We start from the raw sequence: 26,851 nt of genomic DNA on the forward strand, positions 1-26,851 counted from the left end.
GAACCCAAAGCCCTGACCAACTCGGGGACCTCGCCATGGACCACGGCATCTGTACTGAAGCTCTTGCTGCCTTTGGTGCAGGGAGCTTAATAGAGGGTTTCTGCCCACAGGATCCTTAAGGTCTGACAATAGATTATGCAAATCAGGAAACCCTCCGTTTACCCAGAACACATTCAACCTTCAAGAGGCAAAGCCCAACATAAAAATTCCTATCATCATTTTCCCTAACATGAAGTTGTATCTCAAACCACCAACTCCAAGAATACTGAAACTCAAAAATGGAGAAATGATAGCTACAGATATTTTTCAAACAGATCTATAGGTTATGGTCAGGATTTCTTGGAAGTATATTTAAAGCTTTCTTTTCTAACTTGAAGAGTACTTTGGTTTCATTTAGATTCATATTGTTAAGTGTCGGAATGTTCTTAAGTCACAACGCTTACTATTACTCATATAAATTGTCCTCTAAGTAAAGACACTCCAGACATTGTAGCATGAAACATACTTCTCCTGCTTTCCATCTTGATTATCATCTTCAGTTCATAAGCACACATGCATCTCTGTCATGTTTTACTTTTTTAAGAGAGAGGGCGAGAGGGATGAACAGGGACAGACAGACAGGAAGGCAGAGATGAGAAGCATCAACTCATAGTTGCGGCACCTTAGTTGTTCATTGATTGCTTTCTCTTATGTGCCTTGACTGGGGGGCTCCAGCCAAGCCAGTGACCTTTGGCCTCAAGCTGGCGACTTCCACGTTTTGAACCTGGGACCTCAGCGCTCCAAGCTGATGCCTTTATCCACTGCTCCACTGCCCAGTCAGGCTCTTTTCCATTTTACGACAACTCTTCTTTGATCTGAAGTTATTTTAACCTATCATTCTCTTTCTCTAACTCCCTTCTCATCCAAACTTATTCTTTTTTTTTTATTCATTTTAGAAAGGAGAGAGAGAGAGAGAAGGGGGGAGGAGCAGGAAGCATCAACTCCCATATGTGCCTTGACCAGGCAAGCCCAGGGTTTCGAACCGGCGACCTCAGCATTTCCAGGTCGACGCTTTATCCACTGCGCCACCACAGGTCAGGTCTCATCCAAACTTATTAAATGATGAGCCTATATTGGTTATTTCTATTTCCAGACTTTCCCACTTATTCCTCAACCCAGGGCCATTTGCTTTCTGCCCCCAGTGTGTCACAATGTCCCTAAAGGCAACACGGGGAAGCAAGGAATAAAAAATACTAATATCAGGGTTAGAGTCTGGTTTTCTACTTTGATAAGCAGAATCCCTTTCTGGGAATATACACAACCATACTATGCAGGTTCACTTCTGGCAATGGAAAGTATTTAATTCCCCACCTGACCGCTGGCCGGACTCTTCCCCCAGCCGGTGCTGCTGCAGAGACTGTGCCTCTCCTGAGCACTGCTTTGATCCAGAAGACACTTCATGAGAATTAGGGGTAGTCCAAACATCAGACAAAAGTGGGGTAAGGAAATTACAGTATAGCCACTCAGTGGACTAGAAGGAAGTTCTCAGAGTGACTAAGGCACATGAGTATATGTTTATAATGTTAACAAAGAGGAAAAGTATGTAAGTTTTAGTAACATATTACTTGCTTCAGTTTTTTTTAATATTTAAAATTTTTAAATTTATTCATTTTGAGAGAGAGATAGGAAGAGAGAGAGAGAAAAGAAGGGAGGAGCAGGATGCATCCATTTCCACATGTGCCTTGACCAGGCAAGCCCAGGGTTTTGAACCGGCGACCTCAGCGTTCCAGGTCGACGCTTTATCCACTGCGCCACCACAGGTCAGGCTTACTCACTTCATTTTTAAAAGCAGGATAAAAATGTTTACTACCACTTCTGTTAAGTACATGAACAGCACAGAAGAGAACAAAATACTGACGTTGTTAGTTGGAGCGATTATAGGTACAAATTTGTATCTTTTCTAAATTATGTTTTGTATAAAAAATCCAACATTTAAAATGAAATAAATCACCAAAAAGCCCTGGCCGGTTGGCTCAGCGGTAGAGCGTCGGCCTGGCGCACGGGGGACCCGGGTTCGATTCCCGGCCAGGGCACATAGGAGAAGCGCCCATTTGCTTCTCCACCCCCCCTCCTTCCTCTCTGTCTCTCTCTTCCCCTCCCTCAGCCAAGGCTCCATTGGAGCAAAGATGGCCCGGGCGCTGGGGATGGCTCCTTGGCCTCTGCCCCAGGCGCTAGAGTGGCTCTGGTCATGGCAGAGCGACGCCCTGGAGGGGCAGAGCGTCGCCCCCTGGTGGGCAGAGCGTCGCCCCTGGTGGGCGTGCCGGGTGGATCCCGGTCGGGCGCATGCGGGAGTCTGTCTGACTGTCTGTCCCCGTTTCCAGCTTCAGAAAAAATACAAAAAAAAAATACCCAAAAAAAGGACCACAACCATATCTCAGATGGAGAGCAGTGCTCTCACTTGCCCTAAGAGACACCCGGAGCTACTTACATGGGGCAGGGTACTCAAACTTCTCCGGGTCCTGGCTGAGCAGGGCATTCTTAATGTGGCTGCGACCCACCCCACTGGCTCCTGCAGAGGGAGAGAGGAGAGAATCCAGGTTGCTGTGATTTTAATGAAGGCTTCCATTTCTTTCACCAGAGACAGGAAGAATAGGAGGAGGAGGATGTGGGTTTTCATCTCTCAGAGCCTGAAATCGCCAACAGGCGAAAGTGAGCTGGCACAGCTTCTGGGCTGGGGTCAGGTGCAAGCGTTCCTGTAAGCGCAGAGGGACTTGCAGCTTCAGGCCCTGATGCCCCAGTTGGGAAAGAGGGTTTTCTAAGGGCTAAGGGTTAGGACTCAGAACATAATAACTTACTTCCAGTGGTGGGATTCAGCTGGTTCACACCGGTTCGGTAGAACTGGTACCTAATGTTTTGTTGAGTTTGGAGAACCGGTTGTTAAAATGGCACTTGTAATCAGGGTTCTCTCTAAGGTGGGCACCTGGGCAGCTGCTCGGTGTGGAAATCACAAATTTACATTCCTTACAACGTTCATCTGCACAACAGCGTATTCTAAGTGCCCACAGTAATGTTCATTCTATCCACAGGTGAAAAAAAATTGATGGAACTATGCTTGTAATATTTATTTATTCACTTCATAAAACTCATTATACCTTTGCCTGACCAGGCGGTGGCGCAGAGGATAGAGCGTCAGTCTGGGATGAGGAGGATCCAGGTTCGAGACCCCGAGGTTGCCAGGTTGAGCGCGGGCTCATCTGGTTTGAGCAAAGCTCACCAGCTTGGACCCAAAGTCGCTGGCTCGAGCAAGGGGTTACTCGGTCTGTTGTAGCCCCCGGTCAAGGCACATATGAGAAATCAATCAATGAACAACTAAGGTACTGCAACGCAGAATTGATACTTCTCATCTCTCTCCCTTCCTGTCTACTTGTCCTTATCTGTCCCTCTCTCGGTCTCTCTCTGTCACAAACAAAAAACAAACAAAAAAACTCATTATACCTTTGATGAAAAACTACATTTTAATTCCCTTGCATTTCTTCAGTAAACGAACATAATGTAAAGAGAAAACGTGCCAAATAACCAGGGGGTGACAACTTGTATTGTTTTATGTCAGGTATTATTTAATATTTTTTCATTGATATTTTAAAACTCTTTCTTATAATCTAGTTTTCTGTACCTCTTATTGTTCCTATTTAAGTATTAAATGCATGAAATAATAAAGTACCTTTCAGTATATCATTTTTTTATACTTAAAACGGTCATTGGGGCAGAGAACCAGTTGTTAAATTATTGAAATCCCACCACTGGTTACTTCCACAGAGGAGCCAGCTAACTCATGGGGTTTTCTATTTTCTAAGGATATTTTCTTTAATGAGCTCTCCAAAATGAATAGTGTTGAATTTAAGCTGGTGTTTTCAGTGGAAATTTCACTGGAACCCTAATACAGATCTTCTAACTTACTAATGTTTTCATTCTAAAGGCAGGGGGGTGAGCCAGCCGCCACAGTCAGGCCTGCACACCTGGGTCTGGGGCAAGGAATCATTTCATTTCAAGGCCAGGGCTCATGTGGGTGACTAAAGATCTCAGATATGTTGCTAACAAAGCACTCTTAACACTTGTCCTTTTTTTTTTTTTTTAGAGAGGGTGAGAGAGAGAGAGAGGAAGAGGGAAGAGGGGGAGAGTGGGAACAGAAAGGGCGACAGAGAGAATGAGAGAGAGAGAGAGGAGAAAGAGACACATATCTGTTCCTGTATGTGTCTTGACCAGGAATCAAATCTGCAACCTCTGCGTATCAGGATGATGCTCTAACCAACCAAACCATCCAGCCAGGGCTAACATGTACTTAAAAACAAAACAGAAAACAAAACAAAACAAAAACCACACATAGGCCTCATAGGACTGGAACACCCCTACAGCCAGCCAGATGAACAAAGGGGAAAACCCAGTTTAGGACTGGCCGGCACCAAACCTAAAAGAATTAGTTGCTGAAAAACTTGTAAGGTTTAGTTGCACTTGTAAGATGAACCTAAATGATGTAAGAACTCAGAACATTTTTTTTTTTATTTGTTCTATATGGAGAACCCAAGAGACCTTACTTCTTTTTTTCCTGCCTTTTTTTCTGGTTGTTTTGGAAGAATGGTTACACACTACAGGCAGGAAAATAAGGACAGAAATGCACTCTAACTAGCCAAGCAAGGTGGGGAGCAGTGAGAAGATACCGATCAGCACCAGGGTCTTCCTTTTGAATGCAGGGAGCCGAACAACTTCCTCGTAGGAAACAACATCCAGTTGGTCAAAAACTAGAGACAAAGAGAACCAAGCAAGATTCATTTTAGAACTGAGGGGAAAACATGCCAGGTGATTTCAGTTTCTGCGATTCTCTCCTTCTCCTGTCTTTATCCACAGTGGGATGGAGGCATTTAATAAGTGCTTGACAGCCCATTTATAATTTTAGTATATTTCCAACCATGGTAGGTAAAAAAACAAAGCCAGAATCAGTTCTCAGGACAACATGCTATTCTCTGGGGTTATTCAGACCTTCCAGCTGGTCATACTGAGAGTAATGACAGGGGGTGAGGATGATGAGTAGGTATGAATAGACCACTAGCCTTTCTTTATGTATACACTGGCATTGTCTCACTGACTGAAGCAAGCTCGGGAAGATGAGTGTAATAAAAGAAAACTAGAAGCAATGGCATGCTTTTTGCATAACTTATGTTCCCCTGAGCACCACACCATCTCCCCTTTGCCAGGAGCCCGCAGAGAGGAGGCCCTGTCAGCTCAAGGAAGCTTACTTGAGCTGTGCTTGGCCAGGTACTTGTCTTTGTACTTCTTCTTCTTCCCGAAAGGACTGCAGCTCGGGGCCTCGCTTGGAGCAGACTGAGCCACACTTGCCACTCGCCTAGTAGGAAAAGACAGCCAAGGAGGTCAGCAGACTCTCAATGTAAATGCCTCAGGGTCATTTGCCTGTGCTGTGAAAGCTCAGTGATTCCTTCTACACAAAACCTCCAGACTGATACACCTCCTTCCCTTTGTACTTGCCAAAAAACTTCATGTTGTCCTGGACCCCTGTCCCTCTCTCTCTCATGTCCTCTGCCAGCCACTCATTCTCTGCGTGTCTCTAACACTGCCCCCTTCACTCTCATCCTCTCTCTCAGCTCCTCACTTCGTGTGTCTCTCTCTGAGACGCCCCCCCAGGCTCTCAGCCTTTCTTTTTTTTTTTTTTTTTTTTGTATTTTTCTGAAGCTGGAAACGGGGAGAGACAGTCAGACAGACTCCCGCATGCGCCCAACCGGGATCCACCCGGCACGCCCACCAGGGGCGACGCTCTGCCCACCAGGGGGCGATGCTCTGCCCCTCCGGGGCGTCGCTCTGCTGCGACCAGAGCCACTCTAGCGCCTGGGGCAGAGGCCAAGGAGCCATCCCCAGCGCCCGGGCCATCTTTGCTCCAATGGAGCCTTGGCTGCGGGAGGGGAAGAGAGAGACAGAGAGGAAGGAGGGGAGGGGGGGTGGAGAAGCAAATGGGCGCTTCTCCTATGTGCCCTGGCCAGGAATTGAACCCGGGTCCCCCGCACACCAGGCCGACGCTCTACCACTGAGCCAACCGGCCAGGGCTCAGCCTTTCTTTTAGTGACTGTGTCCTTCTCCCTCCCTTTACTCCCCATCTCTCTCTCTCCTCTCTTATAACCTTCGCTCTCTCATCTTCAAGCTCTCATCTCACTGCTGTTTCTAAGCCTCTCTGTGTGTCTCTGCCAGCACCCCCTCAACCTCCCTGTAGTTCTCTCTCTATCCCTCCTTCTCCCTCATTCCTCAGCCTTTCTCATGTTTAGAAGGCTCTGAGTTTGTGGTGAATAGGGTTTAGACTAGTATGCTGGAAGTGAGGCAAGACTCATGTGAACCAATGTGTTCACTGTATCCTTGGTACTGCATTTGGATTTGGGCTGCCCAGAGCCGAGGGGTCTGCAGAGAGAGAGGTGGAAAGAGCCCAGCTGGAATGGCCAGGCTGTACTGATGGGAGGATGTGCTGTGGCTTCGCTTTATCCCGGACACACTTCCATTGCCAGGTATTTGAGTACCCATATAACAACTCTCCAGAGAGGTGAGGGATGTGGGTGAACCCCGGGCAGCCATCCCTGCGTTAGTCTGGATGGCAGCTGACAGAGGGCCGTAGGATTGGCACCTGCCTCTGTCACTTCATTTATGATAAAGGTGGCACTGCGGTGCAGTGGGAAAAGCGTGTTTTTTGTAATAACTAGTACTGGATCAACCAGGTAAGTATATAGGATAAATGTTGATTCTCACCTCATTTTCTATGGGGAATTTGCATAAAGGACACATATTTAAAATTTGACTTTATGCAGGATCCAGAAGACATCTTCTAGAAAGGCTGAGTAAGGGTTGAGGAGTAAGTGGGGAAATCTGAAAGTAGACATAACCAATACAGGCGGGGAGGCAGGAGACCAAGGAGGGCTCCAGCCCCAGGGCTTCCACTTCCTTTGAAACCACAGGAAGCATTTGGGAAACAGGCCCACAGACAAACGGAGAGCTACTCGGGCTCCTTCTCCTGTAAAGGCCTGCCAGTTAAGCTTGTCAACTCATGTTGCCCCTGGCCCTTACCCATAATGCCAGGAAAGCTAGGAGGTTGGCTTGGTTGAGCAACAGAACCTACACCCAAGATGACAGATTTCTGAAGCTAAACCATTATTTGCCCTGGCCGGTTGGCTCAGCGGTAGAGCGTCGGCCTGGCGTGCGGGGGACCCGGGTTCAATTCCCGGCCAGGGCACATAGGAGAAGCGCCCATCTGCTTCTCCACCCCTCCCCCCCTCCTTCCTCTCTGTCTCTCTCTTCCCCTCCCGCAGACAAGGCTCCATTGGAGCAAAGATGGCCTGGGCGCTGGGGGTGGCTCCTTGGCCTCTGCCCCAGGCACTAGAGTGGCTCTGGTTGAGGTAGAGACGCCCCGGAGGGGCAGAGCATCGCCCCTGGTGGGCGTGCCGGGTGGATCCCGGTCGGGCGCATGCGGGAGTCTGTCTGACTGTCTCTCCCCGTTTCCAGCTTCAGAAACAAACAAACAAACAAACAAAAAACACCCATTATTTGTGGCAGGCATGGGTCCATTCCATCTGCAAATTCCATGTGTATAAAAGTGGCTCACCATTCCTGCAGCTCAGGAGAGGGGATCAATCCTGCTGACTCGGCGGAGGAACCTTCCACCCGCCCTTGCCACCAGTTACTGTCATCCTTGTTGATGATCTGGATAATGTCCCCAGTAACAAACTTCAGTCCCGCCTCCTTGCAAGGAATCAGATTGTCCTTTTTGGGATCATAGTCAAACTGCGCTCTCATGAACATCTGAAAAAGAAAGCAAGAGGAACTGCAGTGGCCACTTCGAGAGAGACACCAGCATCAGCACTTATAAATAGGAAGTTCTGCTGTAAGCAAGTAGGGTTAGGACTGAACGAACAACAGAGGCAAGAATGGAGGGGGAGCTGAAGTGATTGGAACTGGTTACTGTTGTGTCTGAGGAGGGGTCGGACCTGAGCCCTCCAACAAGAAGGTATAAAATATCTGTCTGGGTCAACATGTGCCCACTTTGACCCACAATCTACTTCTATGCAAAAGTTGTCTGTTACAATGTATGAATAAGTATGTTCACCACAGAACTATTTTAAAGAATAAACTGCTGGAAACAACCTAATTCCAAGAAGGGGAAGCTTAGTTAAATTACGGTCATCTACTGAATATATATATGCCCATGCACCTACAAAGTCAATTTGTAGAATAATGTTCTTGCAAAATGCTGCTTTATGTAACATTAAATGAGAATATCACTCAACAAAAACAATGCCTAGTGCACTTGACATTTAAATTTTTTTTATTTATTTATTCATGAAATTAAGAACCCCTAGCAAGCCTGACCAGGCGGTGGCACAGTGGATAGGGCATCGGACTGGGATGCAGAGGACCCAGGTTCAAGACTCCGAGGTCGCCAGCTTGAGCGCGGGCTCATCTGGTTTGAGCAAAGCTCACCAGCTTGTACCCAAGGTCACTGGCTCGAGCAAGGGGTCACTCGGTCTGCTGAAGGCCCACGGTCAAGGCACATATGAGAAGCAATCAGTGAACAACTAAGGTGTTGCAACGAAAAACTAATGATTAATGTTTTCACCTCTCTCCATTCCTGTCTGTTTGTCCCTATATATCCCTCTCTCTGACTCTCTGTCTCTGTAAAAAAACAACCACAACACAAAACAAACAAAAAACCCTAGCAAGGTCAATTAAGAAAATAGAGAAGATACAATTTCCCAGTAGAGATCAGTAGACATCACAGAGATGTTTAAAAGGTAAGATTTTCTGAACAATTTCACACAGATACATTTGACAAATAGCTTGAAAAACACAATTTACCAAAAGTGACACAACAAGAAATTGAAAATATGAACACTAATATATTTATTAAAGACCCTGAACCTGTTATTACAGTAATCTGCAATAGGGACTTCAGAGATTTTTGTGCTTTTTTAAAATTGAAACTCCTTCCATGTTCGTTGGTCAAGGCCCTGTCCAAGCTATTTCTCTCTTTGATGGTAAGATTGGATATTTTTCCACATGTTTAATGCCATTTATATTTTTCCTCCTGTGAATGATCTTTTCATCCACTTTGCCCATTTCCCTCTTGGAGTTGTAGAATAAGCAGATTACCTCTTTTTTTCACATTCATTACAAATAGGGGCAGCAAAGAACCAGTCCTGCCAGTGGTCAGAAAGAAGGCCTGTCTATTTGTAATGAAAATGGATGTTAGTTTAGTTCAGAGAGCACCAGGCAGCTACATTTGTAAGATATACAGAATTCAAATCACATCACTTCAATGAAAGCTCAACACTGGGCCTGAATTCCATCATCATCATAACAGAGAAACTGCCGTTACCTACCTGTAGTGCAGGAAGACGATTTTGCTGATTGGGAATTACTTTTAATGAGATTATTCCTTTGGTTTCTTTCTATTAAAAAATAAAGGAGACATAAAAATTTAAGGATAACTAACTTGGATGATTTGTGGTTTCATAAATTCATCCCCCCCCCAAGTCCCATGTTTAATTTCCCAATGGCCATTTTTACTGTGCACTTTGAAATTTTGTAGCACAATTCCTCCTTTAGTGTAAATGTCATGTGCCCCATAAACCAGCATAACAACACGAAGACATACAAGGGATAACGAAGAAAAAGCTAATGATTTCTCCTCCTCCTCACACTCAACCACAGAAGTTCCCATAAGTACCTAAACTGAATCCTGGCACACATATATCAATGACTTTCTCCACACCAAGAAGAACATTTACAAATATTTACACACACACATATATTCATATGTATGTATTTTAAAAAAATGGAATTATACTATGCACATTGCTCTGTAACTTACTGTACTTGATGGACATGCTTCCAGGTCCATGCAGGAAGACCTCATATTCTTTTCAATTACTATGCAGCATTCCACGCCATGTATGTATGATACTTTATTCGGCCATCCTCCCCATTTTGGACATTTTGACTGGTGCCAACTTTTCTTTTTTCACTACCATCTGCTGCAATAGACATTCTTGAACATATGTCCCTTTATATTTGCATTTTGATTTCTATAGTATAGAATACCATCGTGGAAATGCAGAATCAAAGGATAAGAACATTTTAATAGCTATCTTCAAATTACTTTTCCATAACATAGTAATTCCACTCTCTTGTTCCTGATATTAGAGGAAAAGCTTCCAGCTTTTCAGCATTGAGTATAATATTAAGCTGCGGGTTTGTCATATGTGGCCTTTATTATGTTGAGATATGTTCCTTCTACACGTATTGTGTTAAGCATCTTTAATCATAAAAGGATGTAAAATTTTGTCAAAGGCTGTTTCTGCATCTGTTGAGAGGATAATTGTTAACCTTTTTAAAAAAGGTTTTATTTATTGATTTTAGAGAAAAGAGAGAGAGAGAGGTGTCTGTGTGTGTCTGTAGGGGAAGCAGAAGCATCAACTTGTAGTAGGTGCTTCTCATATGTGCCTTGACCGGGCAAGCCCAGGGTTTCGAACCAGCAACCTCAGCATTCCAGGTCAATGCTTTATCCACTGTGATACCACAGGTCAGGCCGGTTTTCACCCTTTATTTTGTTGATGTGCCCCTTTTTTCTAGTTTCTTAAGGCAGAAGCCGAGGCCACTGACTGAAACCTTTCTTGTTTCCTAATATAGGCATTTTGTGCTCTAAACTTCTACCTCCACGCTGCTTTAAGTGGCATTCTAGAAACTCTAACACACAGTATTTTCATTTTTATTCAGTTCAAGATATTTTCTTCTGTAGCCTGCAGGTTATTTTAGAAGTGTTTTGTTTAATTTGCAATATTTAGGGATTTCCAGATATCCTCCTGTTTTTGATTTCTAATTTAATTTCTTCGTGGGTAGACAACACACTTTGAATGACTTGAATCCTTTAAGTCTGTTGAGGCTTGTTTTATGATCTATCCTGGAGAATGTTCCATGTGCATTCTGCTATTGCGGGATTGAACCTTGTGGACATGTCTGTTAAGTCAAGTAGCTTTATAGGTGTTGTTTGCCCATTCTGTATCCTCACTAATTTTCTGGCTACTTGTTCTGTCAATAATTAAGAGAGAGCTATTGAAATTTTGAATTATAATCATGGATTTGTATTTTTCTTTGCAGTTCTACCAGTTTTTGCTTCAAGTATTTTGAAGCTCTCTCATTAGGGCCATGGGCATTTAGGACTTGGGTCATTTCAAGAGACAGGGAAAATATGGCCCCTGTTCCATATCTTGGTCAGAAGCAGAAGTATAAACAAGGAGTTTTGATTAAAACACGTCCCAGGTCTATCCTTAAAAAGCCATGTGACCATGGGCAAGTTTCAAGACACTCCAAGGTTCAGTCTCCTCATCTCTGTCCCAAGTAAAAAACCACATTGTGAATGAAATGACACATTTTTTTCCTTAGCTGCTTTTCTCTGGTTCATTCCCTGGCAGGTACCCTACCATCTCAGTCCTGAGTGCCTGAGGTGTGGTTCCTGCTGGTGGTAGCCAGTTACACTCAACCACCCCATGGGCTTTTCAATGTTCTGGTTACAGGAACGATCTCTGGTGTGTGTGTACAGGTGGAGGAAGATGGTAAAGAATCTGGAGGGGCAAATAGGATAGCCAGCACAAACACCAAGCACAATGCCTGGCACATAGTAGGTGCTCAAAAACATCAACTGAATCTAAACAGCACACTTAATTCTTCATTATAATATCCCATTCAGTCTTCATAACAAATCTGTGACACAAGAACAGGCATTACTATCTCCATTGTATAGACAACTTAAGAGAAGTTTTTGCTCAAAATCACAGGGCTAAAAAATGCAGAGCAGGGATTCAGAGCCACCATTAGAGACCAAGGCCTCCTGACACCCAGTCCACTGTTCTTTCTAGACAGATGCTCTGAGTTATTTGCCTTGTTCTTGAAGTTTACTAAATGAGAGCAGAGATTTCCCATTTCTTGCATGGAATAAAGAGTAAGAATGGTAATAGTCTCCTCAATGAGGTACAAATACTTGGGACGGAAAAATGAGGTACACTGACAGCAATGTGGGCCCACACTTCACAAAGACAATGACATAGCAGATACCTACCATTGCCTTCTGCAGCTGATCTACTGAGTGATTCGTCACGTTTGTGCCATTGATTTCTAGGATCTCATCCCCGACGTGAAGGGAGCCTACCGTGAAATGAAAAATCAATCCACAAAAGAATAATGTTCAACTTTGTAAAGTATATCATTGTCTAACCACTACGCGGTACACCCGAAACTAGTACAAAATAATAAGGCATGTAAACTGTAATTGAGAAACATTTTTTTAAAGAATAAATGTTCAAATAAAAGCTGTTCGTGTAACTCAAGATACCACAGAAAAGAAGTCATGATCTAGAGCAGGGGTCCCCAAACTACGGCCCGCGGGCCACATGCGGCCCCCTGTGGCCATTTATCTGGCCCCCGCCGCACTTCCAGAAGGGGCACCTCTTTCATTGGTGATCAGTGAGAGGAGCACAGGATGCGGATGCATAGGACGCAGCAAAGCGCGGTGTTGCTCACGTACAGTACTACTTCCGGAGACGTGAGATGCAAGCATCACTCCGGAAGTGCATCATATAACGCACACCTGGTCTGCGGCTGCGGCGCCCCACATTGAAATACTGGTCAGTTTGTTGATTTAAATTTGCTTGTTCTTTAAATATTGTATTTGTTCTCATTTTGTTTTTTTACTTTAAAATAAGATATGTGCAGTGTGCATAGGGATTTGTTCAGTTTTTTTTATAGTCCGGCCCTCTAACAGTCTGAGGGACAGTGAACTGTCCCCCTGTGTAAAAGTTTGGGGACCCCTGATATAGAGTATATTATACAGTTACAGGTTGTGGAAAATACTCATGATTTTACACAATTCAACACTGACTGGCTTTTTTAAAATTCCCTGAGGGACGTATTGAGGTCTGCACTTCACAGTTTGAGACCGTCTCATCCTCCCTGACCCCAGTACTTCAACAGCAGAATAAAAGCACCTCATCCTCAAAGTTCCCCGAACTAGAGGAGCTACAGGTCGCAGGAGCTACAGTTATAAGATTAACAGCTGCACATACTAAAAAGAGTAAACAATGCCAGGCAAACAACGCAGCCCTCCTCATTCACATGCAAGTTCAAAATGTCTTTGTTGTTTAGCTAACCCCCCCCAAATGCAACCTAATGTAAAGTTAATCAGTGCTTAGATTCTACGTGAAGACTGCTAACCAATGTTTGTGCCGCCCTCGATACAAAACAAAACAAAACATAAAAGGGTACAGGCTAACGGGGTAGGAGCTAATATTTAATGTCTATTTTCTCAATTTAACTGTTAGCTCCAGGAGGTACTGATAGTCTGTTTTCTTCACTACTCTACTCAAGTTCTAATGCAATGGGTATAGTAACTCCTCAAATACTGACAACTGGAAAAATATTGGTATATATAAATAGGTGTATAAGAAATGCTCCGAGGGAGAGAGGGTGGTACTGGGCAATTCATAGAAAGATCTTATCACACAATTATTCTAAAGAGCTAGTTATTAAGCCACACACAAAAAAATCTCTTGGCACACAGTTTTGAAGAATATAAGCTTCATGTCTATCACCACTGAGGTGAACAAAACTTACACTAGGAACCCCACAGAATACCTTGTCTATGAATCATGCCACCATGAAGAATTCTCGCCACTGTACAGGACTGCTTTTCGTTTAGCTTCAGAGTGATCCCCTGAAATAAAGACAACAGTACAGTATGCTTTATTTTAAGCTCTTTCTGAGGTTATCTTGAAGACAATTTAAGGTAATTTCTCAGGAGAAATATTTTTCATCTATACATGGGGTGGTCCTCAACTAGAATGCGCATGAAGCCCGCTTTGAGGTGGAGCCTGAGATGGAGACAGAGACAATATGAGAGCTGGATGCTTCCCTAACTAGGTCTTCTGAGTTTCCGCTTGTGGCCAGTGACTTATGTGGTTGAGATTAAGCAGTGGGTGAACACAAGACAAAAGATTACCATAGGCTCCTCTGTGACCTTCTCAAACTGTATGAGTCGCACCTTCCGGACCTCCTGTCCCTTAGCCTGGACAGGGCTACCTGGGGTAGCAGACACATCGGTATAAATGTCCTCTGTCATGGCATTCAACGGGTGTGACATGGCCTGTCAGGTCAAAACAACAAAACAATGTATGAAGTAAACAGCAAAGGCCCATCGCCAGTCTGTAACTGCAATTCTAAAACCCAAAGCTTCTGAAAACCAACAGTTTTAAGTTTGGCATCCGATCTCATTTAAATTTGTGTGAAGCTGTTTGTAAGCTTTATTTATCCAACCTTAATAGACATGTTTATACAGCCTGCTGCAGAAATATTTTACGTGGTGCTGCCCTGGACCCTGCTGGGAAAATTACATAAAATATAATACAATTAGAAAAATTTTTATTTCTAATGCACATTGGGCCCTAAGAGCTTCTGGTAAGGGGCAATGTACCTATATGGGGGTACACACACATGTTCATACTCTATAGCAGTGGTCCCCAACCTTTTTTGGGCCACGGACCTGTTTAATGTCAGAAAATATTTTCACAGACCAGCCTTTAGGGTGGAAAGGATAAATGTATCACGTGACCGAGACAAGCGTCAAGAGTGAGTCTTAGACGGAAGTAACAGAGGGAATCTGGTCATTTTTTAAAAATAAAACATCGTTCAGACTTAAATATAAATAAAACGGAAATAATGTAAGTTATTTATTCTTTCTCTGCAGACCGGTACCAAATGGCTCACGGACCGGTACCGGTCCGCGGCCCGGGGGTTGGGGACCAATGCTCTATAACAAAGATCCAGGGCAGATTTCATTCATAATGGGAGGAGGCAGAGGGGACAACTGTAGTAGGAATGCATCAGTAAAGGAGAGAAGTGAGCATGGATGACAATGCCCTTTCCCATTCCAACAGTGAGTGTCTCTCCAGTGACAGCAGCACTAATGTTCATGAGACCCAGTTGTTCTTTCCCCTCTTTACTTCCTGACACTCTAAGTCACACAGCAGTAAAGATGATTCAAGTTAGCATCAGTCTCTCACAAATCGCCTCTTAGACTATAAAGAACTTCTATCTGGACTGGAGGATTAGGCACTTAGGACCAGCTCCTGGCACATAATAACAATAATACCTACTAAAACCAAGTGGCTACATCTAGATGAGATCATTACTACCCCTCTCACCATCTCAAGATGACATTTCCACTGTGACTTCTTCTCCCCAATCTTTTTTTTATATAGAGACAGAGAGTCAGAGGGATAGAGAGCGACAGACAGGAATGGAGAGAGATGAGAAGCATCAATCGTCAGTTTTGTGTTGCGGCACCTTAGTTGTTCATTGACTGCTTTCTCATATGTGCCTTGACCGCGGGCGTCAGCAGACCGAGTAACCCCTTGCTCGAGCCAGCAACCTTGGGTCCAAGCTGACAAGCTTTGCTCAAACCAGAGAGCCTGCGCTTAAGCTGGCGACCTCGGGGTCTTGAACCTGGGTCCTTCCGCATCCCAGTCCGACACTCTATCCACTGTGCCACCGCCTGGTCAGGCCCCAATCTTGATGACAGTAATGTTGGACAACTTACACTCTGAGATCTCTTTATTATAAATCTGAAGTAATCTAAGCTACTGTGGCTTTGGCTGAGAATACATAAAAGACCAGTGTAACAGAACAGAAGCTAAAGAAACAGACCCACACATACACGGTCAGCTAATTCGATAAAGGTGACATTGTGGTATAGTGGAGAAAGCACTGTCTTTAATAAATGGTGATGGGTCAATCAGAAAAGCATGGTGGAGATGACGTAAGAGTAATGGTGGTATGAGAGATAGCCTTGATCTCTCCTTGAAATTTCAACAACTCGAACAGCTATAACTCAGCAAGGAACCCCAGCTGGGCTTACAGACATGCCTGAAATGTCCATGCGCCCAATTAACTAAAGGTGGGAAGAGTAACAAAAGGGGGTGGAAGAAAATGACTCCCGGTTGGCTCTGCAGAGGGGAGAAGCCCAGAGTGACTCGGTCTCCTTCTGCTGGGAAGAGTGGAAAGATTGAGGGGAACTTGTTGTGATACTGAAGCAAAGCGGCAGAGCATGGGGTCATTGCCAGTGTTCCTAAAGTCTGCCTGCGGCCTGTACTCAGACAGGGACACTAAAATACAAAGTATGGCCCCTCAGCCTCCCAGATTCTGCCTCCCTCCCTTAGCGGGTATGGAGAGTGGCAGCAACATACTACACAGCTGAAGAACAGAGGTGCTCTGTGTCTGGTACCTTTCTCTGTTCAGATGCAGGGAGGAGGGCCTGAAGGCCTGAGACCGCCATTGTAAAGACCTCAAAAGTCCCACCCATCATCGCAAAGGCAGCCCAGCTTCCATCATTATGACAGTAGCTTCTAAACAGAGTTAAACCTGGGATTTTACAGAGCTAAAACTTGTAATCCAGCGCCACCTACTGGAAAAAGTCAGAAAAATCTCTCAAAATTTTTTTCTTCTAATTGTCTGTTCTTTAGTTTTTGTCATTGTGGTGGTTCTATTTCTTTTTGATGTTTTTGTTTTTCTGCACATTTTATTTTTAATTTAAATTTAATTTTATTTTAAAATTCATTTTTATCTTTATTTTTGTTTTTGTTTTTGTTTTGCTTAATTTCTTAACAATACCACTCTCAAATGCCCTCAAGGCAGAAAAGAAAGAATACCAGGACTACCCAAGAAAGAGACACAGGTCAGAATAAAAATAAAAATCTCCAGAAAGCAATCTCAGTCACATGGAAACCTTAGAGTTAAATGATAGAGAATTCAAAATTGAAGTCCTGAATACTGAATAAGATGCAAGAGAACAATGATAGGCAACCTCCTAGTGAGCTCAGAAAACAAAAGAAATACCAAGGAGATCGAAACTTTAAAAACAGAGTTGAAGAACTCAATACATGAATTCGAAAATGAGGAATCAAATTTAGCTAATAAAACTGGCCAGATAGAGGGGAGAATCAGTAACACTGAAGATAAGCAACTAGAAATGATACTGAGGGAAGAGCAGAGAAGAATAAAAAAGAGCCTGACCAGGCAATGGCACAGTGAATAAAGCGTCAGACTGGGATAAAGAGGACCCAGGTTCGAGACCCTGAGGTTGCCAGCTTGAGCACAGGCCCATCTGGTTTGAGCAAAGCTCACCAGCTTGGACCCAAGGTCACTGGCTCAAGCAAGGGGTTACTCGGTCTGCTGAAGGCCCAAGGTCAAGGCACGTAACGTATGAGAATGCAATCAATGAACAACTAAGGTGTCGCAACAAAAAGCTGATAATTGATGCTTCTCATCTGTCTCCATTCCTGTTTGTCCCTGTCTGTCCCTCTCTCTGACTCTCTCTGTCCCTGTAAAATAAATAAATAAATAAATAAATAAATAAATAAATAAAGTGTATTGTTTAAATTTAAAAAAAGAATAAAAAAGAAATGAGAGAGCTCTACAATAATCATCTGACTTCATCAGAAAGAGCAATATAAGAATAATGGGTATTTCAGAAGAAGAAGAGAGGGAGAAGGGAATGGGGAACTTATTTAAACAAATAATTGATGAGAATTTCCCAAGCCTATGGAAACAGTTACATCCTTGAATCCAAGAAGCAAACAGAAAGTCTACTTACCCCAACCCAAATGGGCCATCTCCAAGACACATTGTAATAAAAATGACAAAAATCAATGACAAAGAAAGAATCCTCTACAAGCCAGAAGAGTATGGACCCAAACACTCAAAGTAATTAAAGAGAGGACTTACCAGCCAAGAATACAATATACAGCAAAGTTGTCTTTCAAATATGAAGGAGAAATAAAAACTTTCTCAGACATACAGAAGCTGAGGGAATTTATCATCAGAAAACTCCCACTGCAGGAAACACTCAAGGATGTTATTCTACCAGATACAAAGAACAAAACAACACAGAACTACAAGCAAAGCTTCAACAAAGTTATAATACAAACAAGAATAATCTGTGACAACAAAAACATAACGGGAGAGGATGAAGACCTGCAGTAGCAAAGGAGGATGGAGTACAGAAGCACTCAGAAGACAAAGGACACTTGCATATCTGAGACACTTTCTTTCACTAACCTAACCATAACCACCCATTAAAAAACCCAAACTGAAATAAATAGCTTAGCCCTGGCCTCTTGGCCCAGTGATAGAGCTTTGGTCTGGCGTGTGGATGTTCCGCGTTATATTCCCGGTCAGGGCAAACAGGAAACAGGTAAAGTGCCCATCTGCTTCTCCACCCTTCCCCTTTCCCCTCTTCTCTCTCTCTCTCTCTCTCTCTCTCTGCAGCCATGGCTCAATTGGAGCGGGTTGGCCCCAGGCGCTGAGTATGCCTCCATGGCCTCTGCCTCAAGTGCTGGGAAGAACGTGGTTGTTCAGCAAAGGAGCAATACCCTAGATGGGCAGAGTATCACCCCCTAGTGTGCTTTCTGGGTGGATATTGGTTGGGGCACATGCGGAAGTCTGTCTCTGCCTCACCTCCTCTCACTGAATTAAAAAAAAATACATAGCTTAAAAAAATAGAAAATAGAGGAAAGCATGGAATACCACTAAACAAAAACAACCGACAGAAACACAAAAGAAAAGAACCAAAAGAGACACAGAGCTACCAGAAAACAAACAAAATGGCTATAGGAAATCCTCATATGTCAGTAATTATCCTAAATGTAAATGGACTGAAATCACCAATGAAAAGGTACAGAGTTAACAGATTAGATAAAAAAAAATCAAAACTCAAACATATGCTGCTTTCAAGAAACACATCTAAGCTGCAGGGACAAAAGTAGATTCAAAGAGAAAAGCTAGAAAATGATTCCCCAAGCAAATAATGCCCAAAGAAAAGCAGGTGAGCCATACTTGTATTTGACAATACTGACTTCAAGACAACAAAATTAAGAAGAGACAAAAATGGACATTTCATAATGATAAAGGGAACATTGTATCAAGAAGATATAACACTTCTTAATATATATGCAGTGAATCAGGTAGCAACAAAATATATGGCATCTACTAATAGATCTAAAAATAGAAACAGACAAAAATATAATCATAGTTGGAGATCTCAAAACACCATTGACGGCTTTAGATAGATCATCCAAACAGAAAATCAATAAAGAAATATCGGCTTTATATGACACACTAGACCAGTGCTTCTCAAAGTGTGCGCCAAGGTGCACTGGTGTGCCCTAAAAGATTTCCATGTGCGCCCTATGGTATTCCAGAGAAATATGTGCCTATTGGGGACCAAAAAACCAACAGGGTTTTTGAAGCTTAGATTTTTGGGGGACAGAGGTGTGGGGAATTGGCTGTAAGCTGATAGTCTGCCCATCTCACTTGCCTGATTAGGTTGTAAAAGGTTGTTAAGCTGTGGTGCTGGATTGTTTACACTACCCACCATGTTCCCAGAAAGACTGAGGCAAGTTTCTTCTATCCTTTATTTGGTGTAAAGTTAAGATGATATGTATGGTGGGGATTTTCTGAACTTGGTAAAATTCTTGGGTTGCCTTGGAAACATGATCAAAGATGTCATTGATTTGCTAATGACCCACTTTGCCCTATAAATAAAGCAAGATGTGGTTTTTGGGTGCACTTTATTCCTGCCAGCAGCAATTACAAGGCCCTCCTGACTCAATATTTTCTTAATTCTGCATATTTTCTTAATTCCACACCATTCCTACTCGGGACCTGGAAATACTAGCTGCGCTGGTTCACGGCATGTGCCCAGATATAAAAATAAATACAGTTACTCTATTATACCATTTCATTACGAAATACCACTCTTTTTGTTAACACATCATTATTATATTTACTATTAACACATCATTATATTATTTTTAGATAAATACACCCAAATAAAATGGTTAGATTTCTCAAAAAGAAGCATGAGATTGAAGAATCCGATTCTGGAAGTGAGCAAAAGTTAAGTGTAAATAAAATAGGACTTGAAGGCAGATGGCAAGAATTTAATTTATAGCATTTTCCATCACTTAACACTGAACAATATGATTGTATTAGAAACCCATTCATGGAAGCTTCAAGCTTTGATTTTAGTTTAACATTAACAGAAGAAGAAGAACTGGCAGCTATATCCACTGATTGTGGATTGATGATTAAACATAAGGAATTGTCTCTTGAAGCATTTGGATCTCTATAAAAGAAGGATATGTGGCAATATCTAAAAAAGCTTTGAACATTTTACTACAATTTTCAACATCCTATTTATGTGAATTAGGATTTTCTACCCTCAACACAATTAAGAGTAAAAAGAGAGGAATTCTTCAATGTATTGACGAGGAAATGAGAGTTTGCCTTTCAAATATATGCCCAAACATTGAAGAAATCACTAGGACACATCAGGCTCATGTTTCTCATAAACACAAGAATGAAAAAACACATTCGTGCCGGGACCTGCCAAATTCACTAAATCTTACTAAGAATGTGTGTGTGTGTGTGTGTGTGTCTATATATATATAACTTTTTTGTCGTTTTTTTAAAAAAATTTTTAACCCCTTTTTTACAAATTGTAAAAATCATAACTCAAAATATGTAACAAAATTTTTTTAATGTCAGAATAAATTTAATTTTGTCGTATTTATTTTGTTTAATTACCATAAAAGCACACTTAAACTTTATTTTTTTTCTTTAATATTTGACTTAATTATTTTAACATATTTCTCAGAATTTGTATATAGTGCACCTACAATTATTTGTAGGATTTTAAATGCACCCCGTCTTCAAAAAGTTTGAAAGCCACTGCACTAGACCAAATGGACATAATATACATTTACAGGACAGTTCTTTCTTTTTTAAAAAAGATTTTATTTACTGATTTTGTTAGATAGAGAAGGGTGAGAGAAAAAGGCAGCAGAAAGGAGCAGGAAGCAACTCATACTTGCTTCTCATATGTGCCTTGACAGGGCAAGCCTGGGGTTTCGAACTGGTGACCTCAGCATTCCAAGTCAATGCTTTATCCACTGCACCAACACAGGTCAGACTACAGAATATTTCATCACAGAACATCAGATTCCACATTCTTTTCTAGTGTGTATGGAACATATTCAAGGATAGACCATATGTTGTGCCACAAAACTGACCTTAACATTTTTTTGAGAGGCAAGGAGAGGGAGATAGAGAGGGAGAGGGAGGAAAAGAGAGAGAGAGAAAGAGAGAGAGGGAGGGAGGAACACTGAGTTGCTCCTATATGTGCTCTGATTGGGGAATTGAACTGGCAAACTCTATGCTCTGGGACAGTGGTCAGCAAACTCATTAGTCAACAGAGTCAAATATGAACAGTACAACGATTTAAATTTGTTTTGAGAGCCATATATATATATTTTTTACAGGGACACAGAGAGCGAGTCAGAGAGAAGGACAGAGAGAGATGAGAAGCATCAATCATCAGTTTTTCGTTGTGACACCTTAGTTGTTCATTGATTGCTTTCTCATATGTGCCTTGACTGTGGGGCTACAACAGACTGAGTAACCCCTTGCTCGAGCCAGCGACCTTGGGTCCAAGCTGGTGAGCTTTTTGCTCAAGCCAGATGAGCCCGTGCTCAAGCTGGCAACCCGGGATCTCGAACCTGGGTCCTCTGCATCCCAGTCCAACACTTTATCCACTGCGGCACCACCTGGTCAGGCAAGAGCCATATTTTTTAAACTTAAACTATATAGGTAGGTACATTGTTATTAACTTAATTAGGGTACTCCTAAACTGGCCTTTGAGCCACACTTAAGGGGCCAAAGAGCCACATGCAGCTCGCGAGCCACAGTTTGCCAATCAAAGCTCTGGGACAACACTCCAACCAACTGAGCTATCTGGCCAGAGCTTTCTCAATGAATTTAAGAAGATTGAAATTATACCAAGCATATTCCCTTACCATAAGGCTTTGAAGTTAAGAAACCCACTAAAATATGGCAACTAAACAACATACTTTAAACAATGACTGGGTCAAAGAAGAAATAAAAGCAGAGATCAAAAGATATATACAGTCAAATGAGAACAACAACATGACATATCAAAACTTATGGGATGCCCCTGGCCGGTTGGCTCAGCGGTAGAGCGTCGGCCTAGCGTGCGGAGGACCCGGGTTCGATTCCCGGCCAGGGCACACAGGAGAAGCGCCCATTTGCTTCTCCACCCCTCCGCCGCACTTTCCTCTCTGTCTCTCTCTTCCCCTCCCGCAGCCAAGGCTCCATTGGAGCAAAGATGGCCCGGGCGCTGGGGATGGCTCTGTGGCCTCTGCCCCAGGCGCTAGAGTGGCTCTGGTCGCAATATGGCGACGCCCAGGATGGGCAGAGCATCGCCCCCTGGTGGGCAGAGCGTCGCCCCATGGTGGGCGTGCCGGGTGGATCCCGGTCGGGCGCATGCGGGAGTCTGTCTGACTGTCTCTCCCCGTTTCCAGCTTCAGAAAAATGAAAAAAAAAAAAAAGAAAAAAAAGAAAAAAAAACAAACAAAAAAAAACTTATGGGATGCAGTGAAAGCAGTAATAATAGGGAAGTTTATATCATCATAGGCTTATATCAAAAAAGAAAAGCAGCCTGGCCTGTGGTGGCACAGTGGATCAAGCATCAACCTGGAATTCTGAGGTCGCTGGTTTGAATCCCTGGGCTTGCCTGGTCAGGGCACATATGGGAGTTGATGCTTTGTACTCCTCCCCCTTCTCTCTCTCTCTCCTTTCTAAAATGAATAAAGTCTTTTAAAAAATTAAAAAATTAAATTAAATTTAAAAAAAGAAAAGCAATCTCAAGTAAACAACCTTACATCACATCTGAAAGAACTAGAAAAAGAAGAACAAAGACAACGCAAAGTCAGCAGAAGAAACGAAACAGTAAAAATAAGAGAACTAAATGAAATAGAGAACAAAAAACTATTAAAAAATAATACAAAAAGGAGTTGGTTTGTTGAAAAGATCAATAAAATTGACAAAACCCCTGGCTAGACTCACCAAGGAAAAAAGAGAAAGGACTCATATAAAAAAAATCTGAAATGAAAGAGGAGAAATTACCACAAATATCATACTAGAGTACTATGAAAGATTATATGCCACCAAATTCAAAAAATGGGTAAGTTCCTGGAACTATACAATCTTCCTAGCCTGAGTCATGAAGAAGTGAAAACCTAAATAGATCCATAAGAAGGGAGGAAATGGAAACAACTACCAAAAATAAAAGTCCAGAACCAGATGACTACACTAGTGAATTCAACCAAACATTCAAAGATCTGGTACCTATCCTTTTTAAAGTCTTCAAAAACTGAAGAAGAAGAAGCAATACTCCCTAACATATTTTATGAGATCAAGATAACCCTGATACCAAAACCTGGCAAGGACAACACAGAAAAAGAAAACTACAGACCAATATGTCTAATGAATACAAACAAAATACTAGTAAATCAAATACAACAATACATTAAAAAAATAATACATCACAATCAAGTGGGATTCATTCCAGGAACACTGGGATGGTTCAACATACATAAATTGATTAATGTAATACACCACATCAAGAAAATGAAGAAAAATCACATGATGCTATCAATAGACGTACAAAAGGCATTTGATAACATCCAACATCCCTTTATGTTAAAACACTCAATAAAATGAGTATAGAAGAAAAGTACCTCAACATAGTAAAGGCCTTATATAACAAACCATCAACTAATAGCATACTAAATGGTGAAAAATTGGAAGCTTTTCTTCTAAAATCAGGTACAAGACAAGGTTACCCACTTTCTCCACTCTTAGTCAACATAGTACTGGAATTCTTAGCCAGAGCAGTCAGGCAAGAGAAAGAAATACAAGGCATCCATATTGGAAAAGAAAAAGTAAAAGTATCACTTTTGCAGATGACATGATCCTGTATATATAAGCCCCAATGACTCCACTGAGAAAACTATTATAAACAATAAACAAATACAGCAAAGTCGCTGTATACAAAATCAACACACAAATGTCTACTGCTTTCCCATATGCCAACAATGAAATTTCAGGAAATGATTTTAAAAAAGGCATTCCTTTTACAATTGAAAAAAAAATACCTAGGAATAAGCCTAACGATGGATGTGAAGGACTGATATACTGAAAACTACAAAGCATTATTTAAAAAAATTTGAAAAAGATACATGAAATGGAAAAATATCCTATGTTCATGGATTGGAAGAATCAACACAGTTAAAATGGCCATGTTACCCAAAGCAATTTACAAATTTAATGCAATTCCCATTCAAAACCCAATGTAATTTTTTAAATAGAACAAAAAATTTCCAAATTTATATGGACTCATAAAAGACTCTGTATAGCCAAAGTAATCTTGAGAAAAACAAATTAATCGGAAGTATCACACTACCTGACTTCAATTCATACTACAGAGCCATGATAATCAAAACAGCATGGCACTGGTAGAAAAACAGACATACATTTATGAATTTGACCCCAAAGGCAAGGGAAGTAAAGGCAACAATAAATAAATGGGGGCCCTGGCCGGTTGGCTCAGCGGTAGAGCATCGGCCTGGCGTGCGGGGGACCCGGGTTCGATTCCCGGCCAGGGCACATAGGAGAAGCGCCCATTTGCTTCTCCACCCCCCCCCCTTCCTCTCTGTCTCTCTCTTCCCCTCCCGCAGCCAAGGCTCCATTGGAGCAAAGATGGCCTGGGCGCTGGGGATGGCTCCTTGGCCCCAGGCGCTAGAGTGGCTCTGGTCGCGGCAGAGCGATGCCCCAGAGGGGCAGAGCATCGCCCCCTGGTGGGCAGAGTGTCGCTTCTGGTGGGCGTGCTGGGTGGATCCCAGTCGGGCGCATGCGGGAGTCTGTCTGACTGTCTCTTCCTGTTTCCAGCTTCGGAAAAAGAAAAAAAAAATTAGATGGATGTAACAGAGTAAATCTGGTAAGAATTAAATTAAAAACAAAAATAAATAAATAAATAAATAAATGGGACTATATCAAACTAAAAAACTTCTGCACAGCAAAAGATACCAACAACTAAACAAAATGTCAGCCAACCAAATGAGAGTTGATATTCAAAAACAACAGCTCCGCCTGACCTGTGGTAGAGCAGTGGATAAAGCATTGACCTGGAACACTGAGGTTGCTGGTTCAAAACCCCAGGCTTGCCTGGTCAAGGCATATATGGGAGTTGATGATTCCTGCTCCTCCCCCTTCTCTCTCTTTCTCTCTCTCTCTCTCTCCTCTCTAAAACTGGAATAAATAGTCTTTAAAATAAAACAGCTCCGATGAGGGGTTAATATCCAAAATACATAAAGAACTCACAAAGCTCAGCAACAAACAAGCAAACTATCCAATTAAAAAATGGGGAGAGGACCTGGACAGACACTTCTAACAAGAAGACATACAAATGGCCAATTGATATATGAAAAGATGCTCATCTTCACTAGCTAGTCAAGAAATGCAAATCAAAACTACAATGAGATACTATGTCATACCTGTTAGATTGGCTGTAATAAACAAGACAGGTAATAACAAGTGTTGGAGAGGCTGTGGAGAAAAAAGAACCCTCATTCACTGCTGGTGGGAATGTAAACTGGTACAGCCTTTTTTTTTTTTTTTTTGACACAGAGTGAGACAGAAAGAGGGACAGATAGGGACAAACAGGCAGGAAGGGAGAAAGATGAGAAGCATCAATTCTTCATTGTGGTTCCTTAGTTCATTGACTGCCTTCTCGTATGTGCCCTGACCAGGGGGCTCCAACAGAGCAAGTGACCCTTTGTGCAAGCCAGCAACCTTTGGCTTCATGCCAGCGACCATCCCACACTCAAGCCAGAGACTCTGTGGTCAAACTGATGAGCCCTTGCTCAAGGCAAATGAATCTGTGCTCAAGCTGGCCACCTCAGAGCTTTGAACCTGAGTTCTCAGCATCCCAGTCCAACGCTCTATCTACTGCGCCACTGCCTGGTCAGGCTGGTACAGCCTTTATGGAAGAAAGTATGGTGGTTCCTCAAAAAATTAAGAATAGAATTACTATATGACCCAGCAATCCCTCTGCCGGGTATCTACCCCAAAACTCAAAAACATTGATACATAAAGACACATGCACCCCCATGTTCATTGCAGCATTGTTCACAGAGTTCAAGACATGGAAACAATCAAAGTGTCCCTCAACAGAGGATTGGATCAAGAAGATGTGGTACATATATACAATGGAATACTACTCAGCCATAAGAAATGATGACATATTGCCATTTACAACAATGTGTATGGACCTTGAGAACATCATACTAAGTGAAATAATTAAGTTGGAAAAAAGCTAAGAACTATATGATTTCACACATAGGTGGAATATAAACTGAGACTCCCAGACATAGATAAAAGTGAAGTTGTTACCAGGAGGAGGGAGTCTGGGGGTAAGGGTAATAAAGAGGAACAAATATATAACCTGCATAGGTGGGATATAAAACTGAGACTCATAGACACAGACAAAAGTTAAGTGGTTAGGCCCTGGCCAGTTGGCTCAGTGGCAGAGTGTCGGCCTGGTGTGTGGGAGTCCCGGGTTCGATTCCCGGCCTGGGCACACAAAAGAAGCGCCCATCTGCTTCTCCACCCCTCCTCCTCTCCTTCCTCTCTGTCTCTCTCTTCCCCTCCTGCAGCCATTGGAGCAGCGTTTGCCAGGGCGCTGAGGATGGCTCTGTGGCCTCTGCCTCAGGCGCTAGAATGGCTCTGATTGCGGCAGAGTGACGCCCCAAGATGGGCAGAGCATCGCCCCCTGGTGGGCGTGCCGGGTGGATCCCGGTCGGGCGCA

General features: G+C 42.7%; 1 protein-coding gene across 1 annotated transcript in view; it reads right to left on the reverse strand.

The window, feature by feature from the left end:
- The window catches only part of MPP1 (MAGUK p55 scaffold protein 1), a 54,062-nt gene that overhangs the window by 3,504 nt on the left and 23,707 nt on the right, over positions 1-26,851 (reverse strand). The window contains exons 2-9 of the mRNA XM_066356990.1: positions 14,072-14,215; positions 13,708-13,786; positions 12,137-12,222; positions 9,402-9,470; positions 7,628-7,824; positions 5,271-5,377; positions 4,695-4,775; positions 2,468-2,548 (exon numbers count right to left, since the gene is read on the reverse strand). Coding sequence (XP_066213087.1) covers positions 2,468-2,548; positions 4,695-4,775; positions 5,271-5,377; positions 7,628-7,824; positions 9,402-9,470; positions 12,137-12,222; positions 13,708-13,786; positions 14,072-14,215 — 844 coding nt within the window. The remainder of the gene's footprint in view (positions 1-2,467; positions 2,549-4,694; positions 4,776-5,270; positions 5,378-7,627; positions 7,825-9,401; positions 9,471-12,136; positions 12,223-13,707; positions 13,787-14,071; positions 14,216-26,851) is intronic.

This window comes from Saccopteryx leptura, chromosome X (genome assembly GCF_036850995.1).
Source record: "Saccopteryx leptura isolate mSacLep1 chromosome X, mSacLep1_pri_phased_curated, whole genome shotgun sequence".
Classification (NCBI taxonomy): Eukaryota; Metazoa; Chordata; class Mammalia; order Chiroptera; family Emballonuridae; genus Saccopteryx; species Saccopteryx leptura.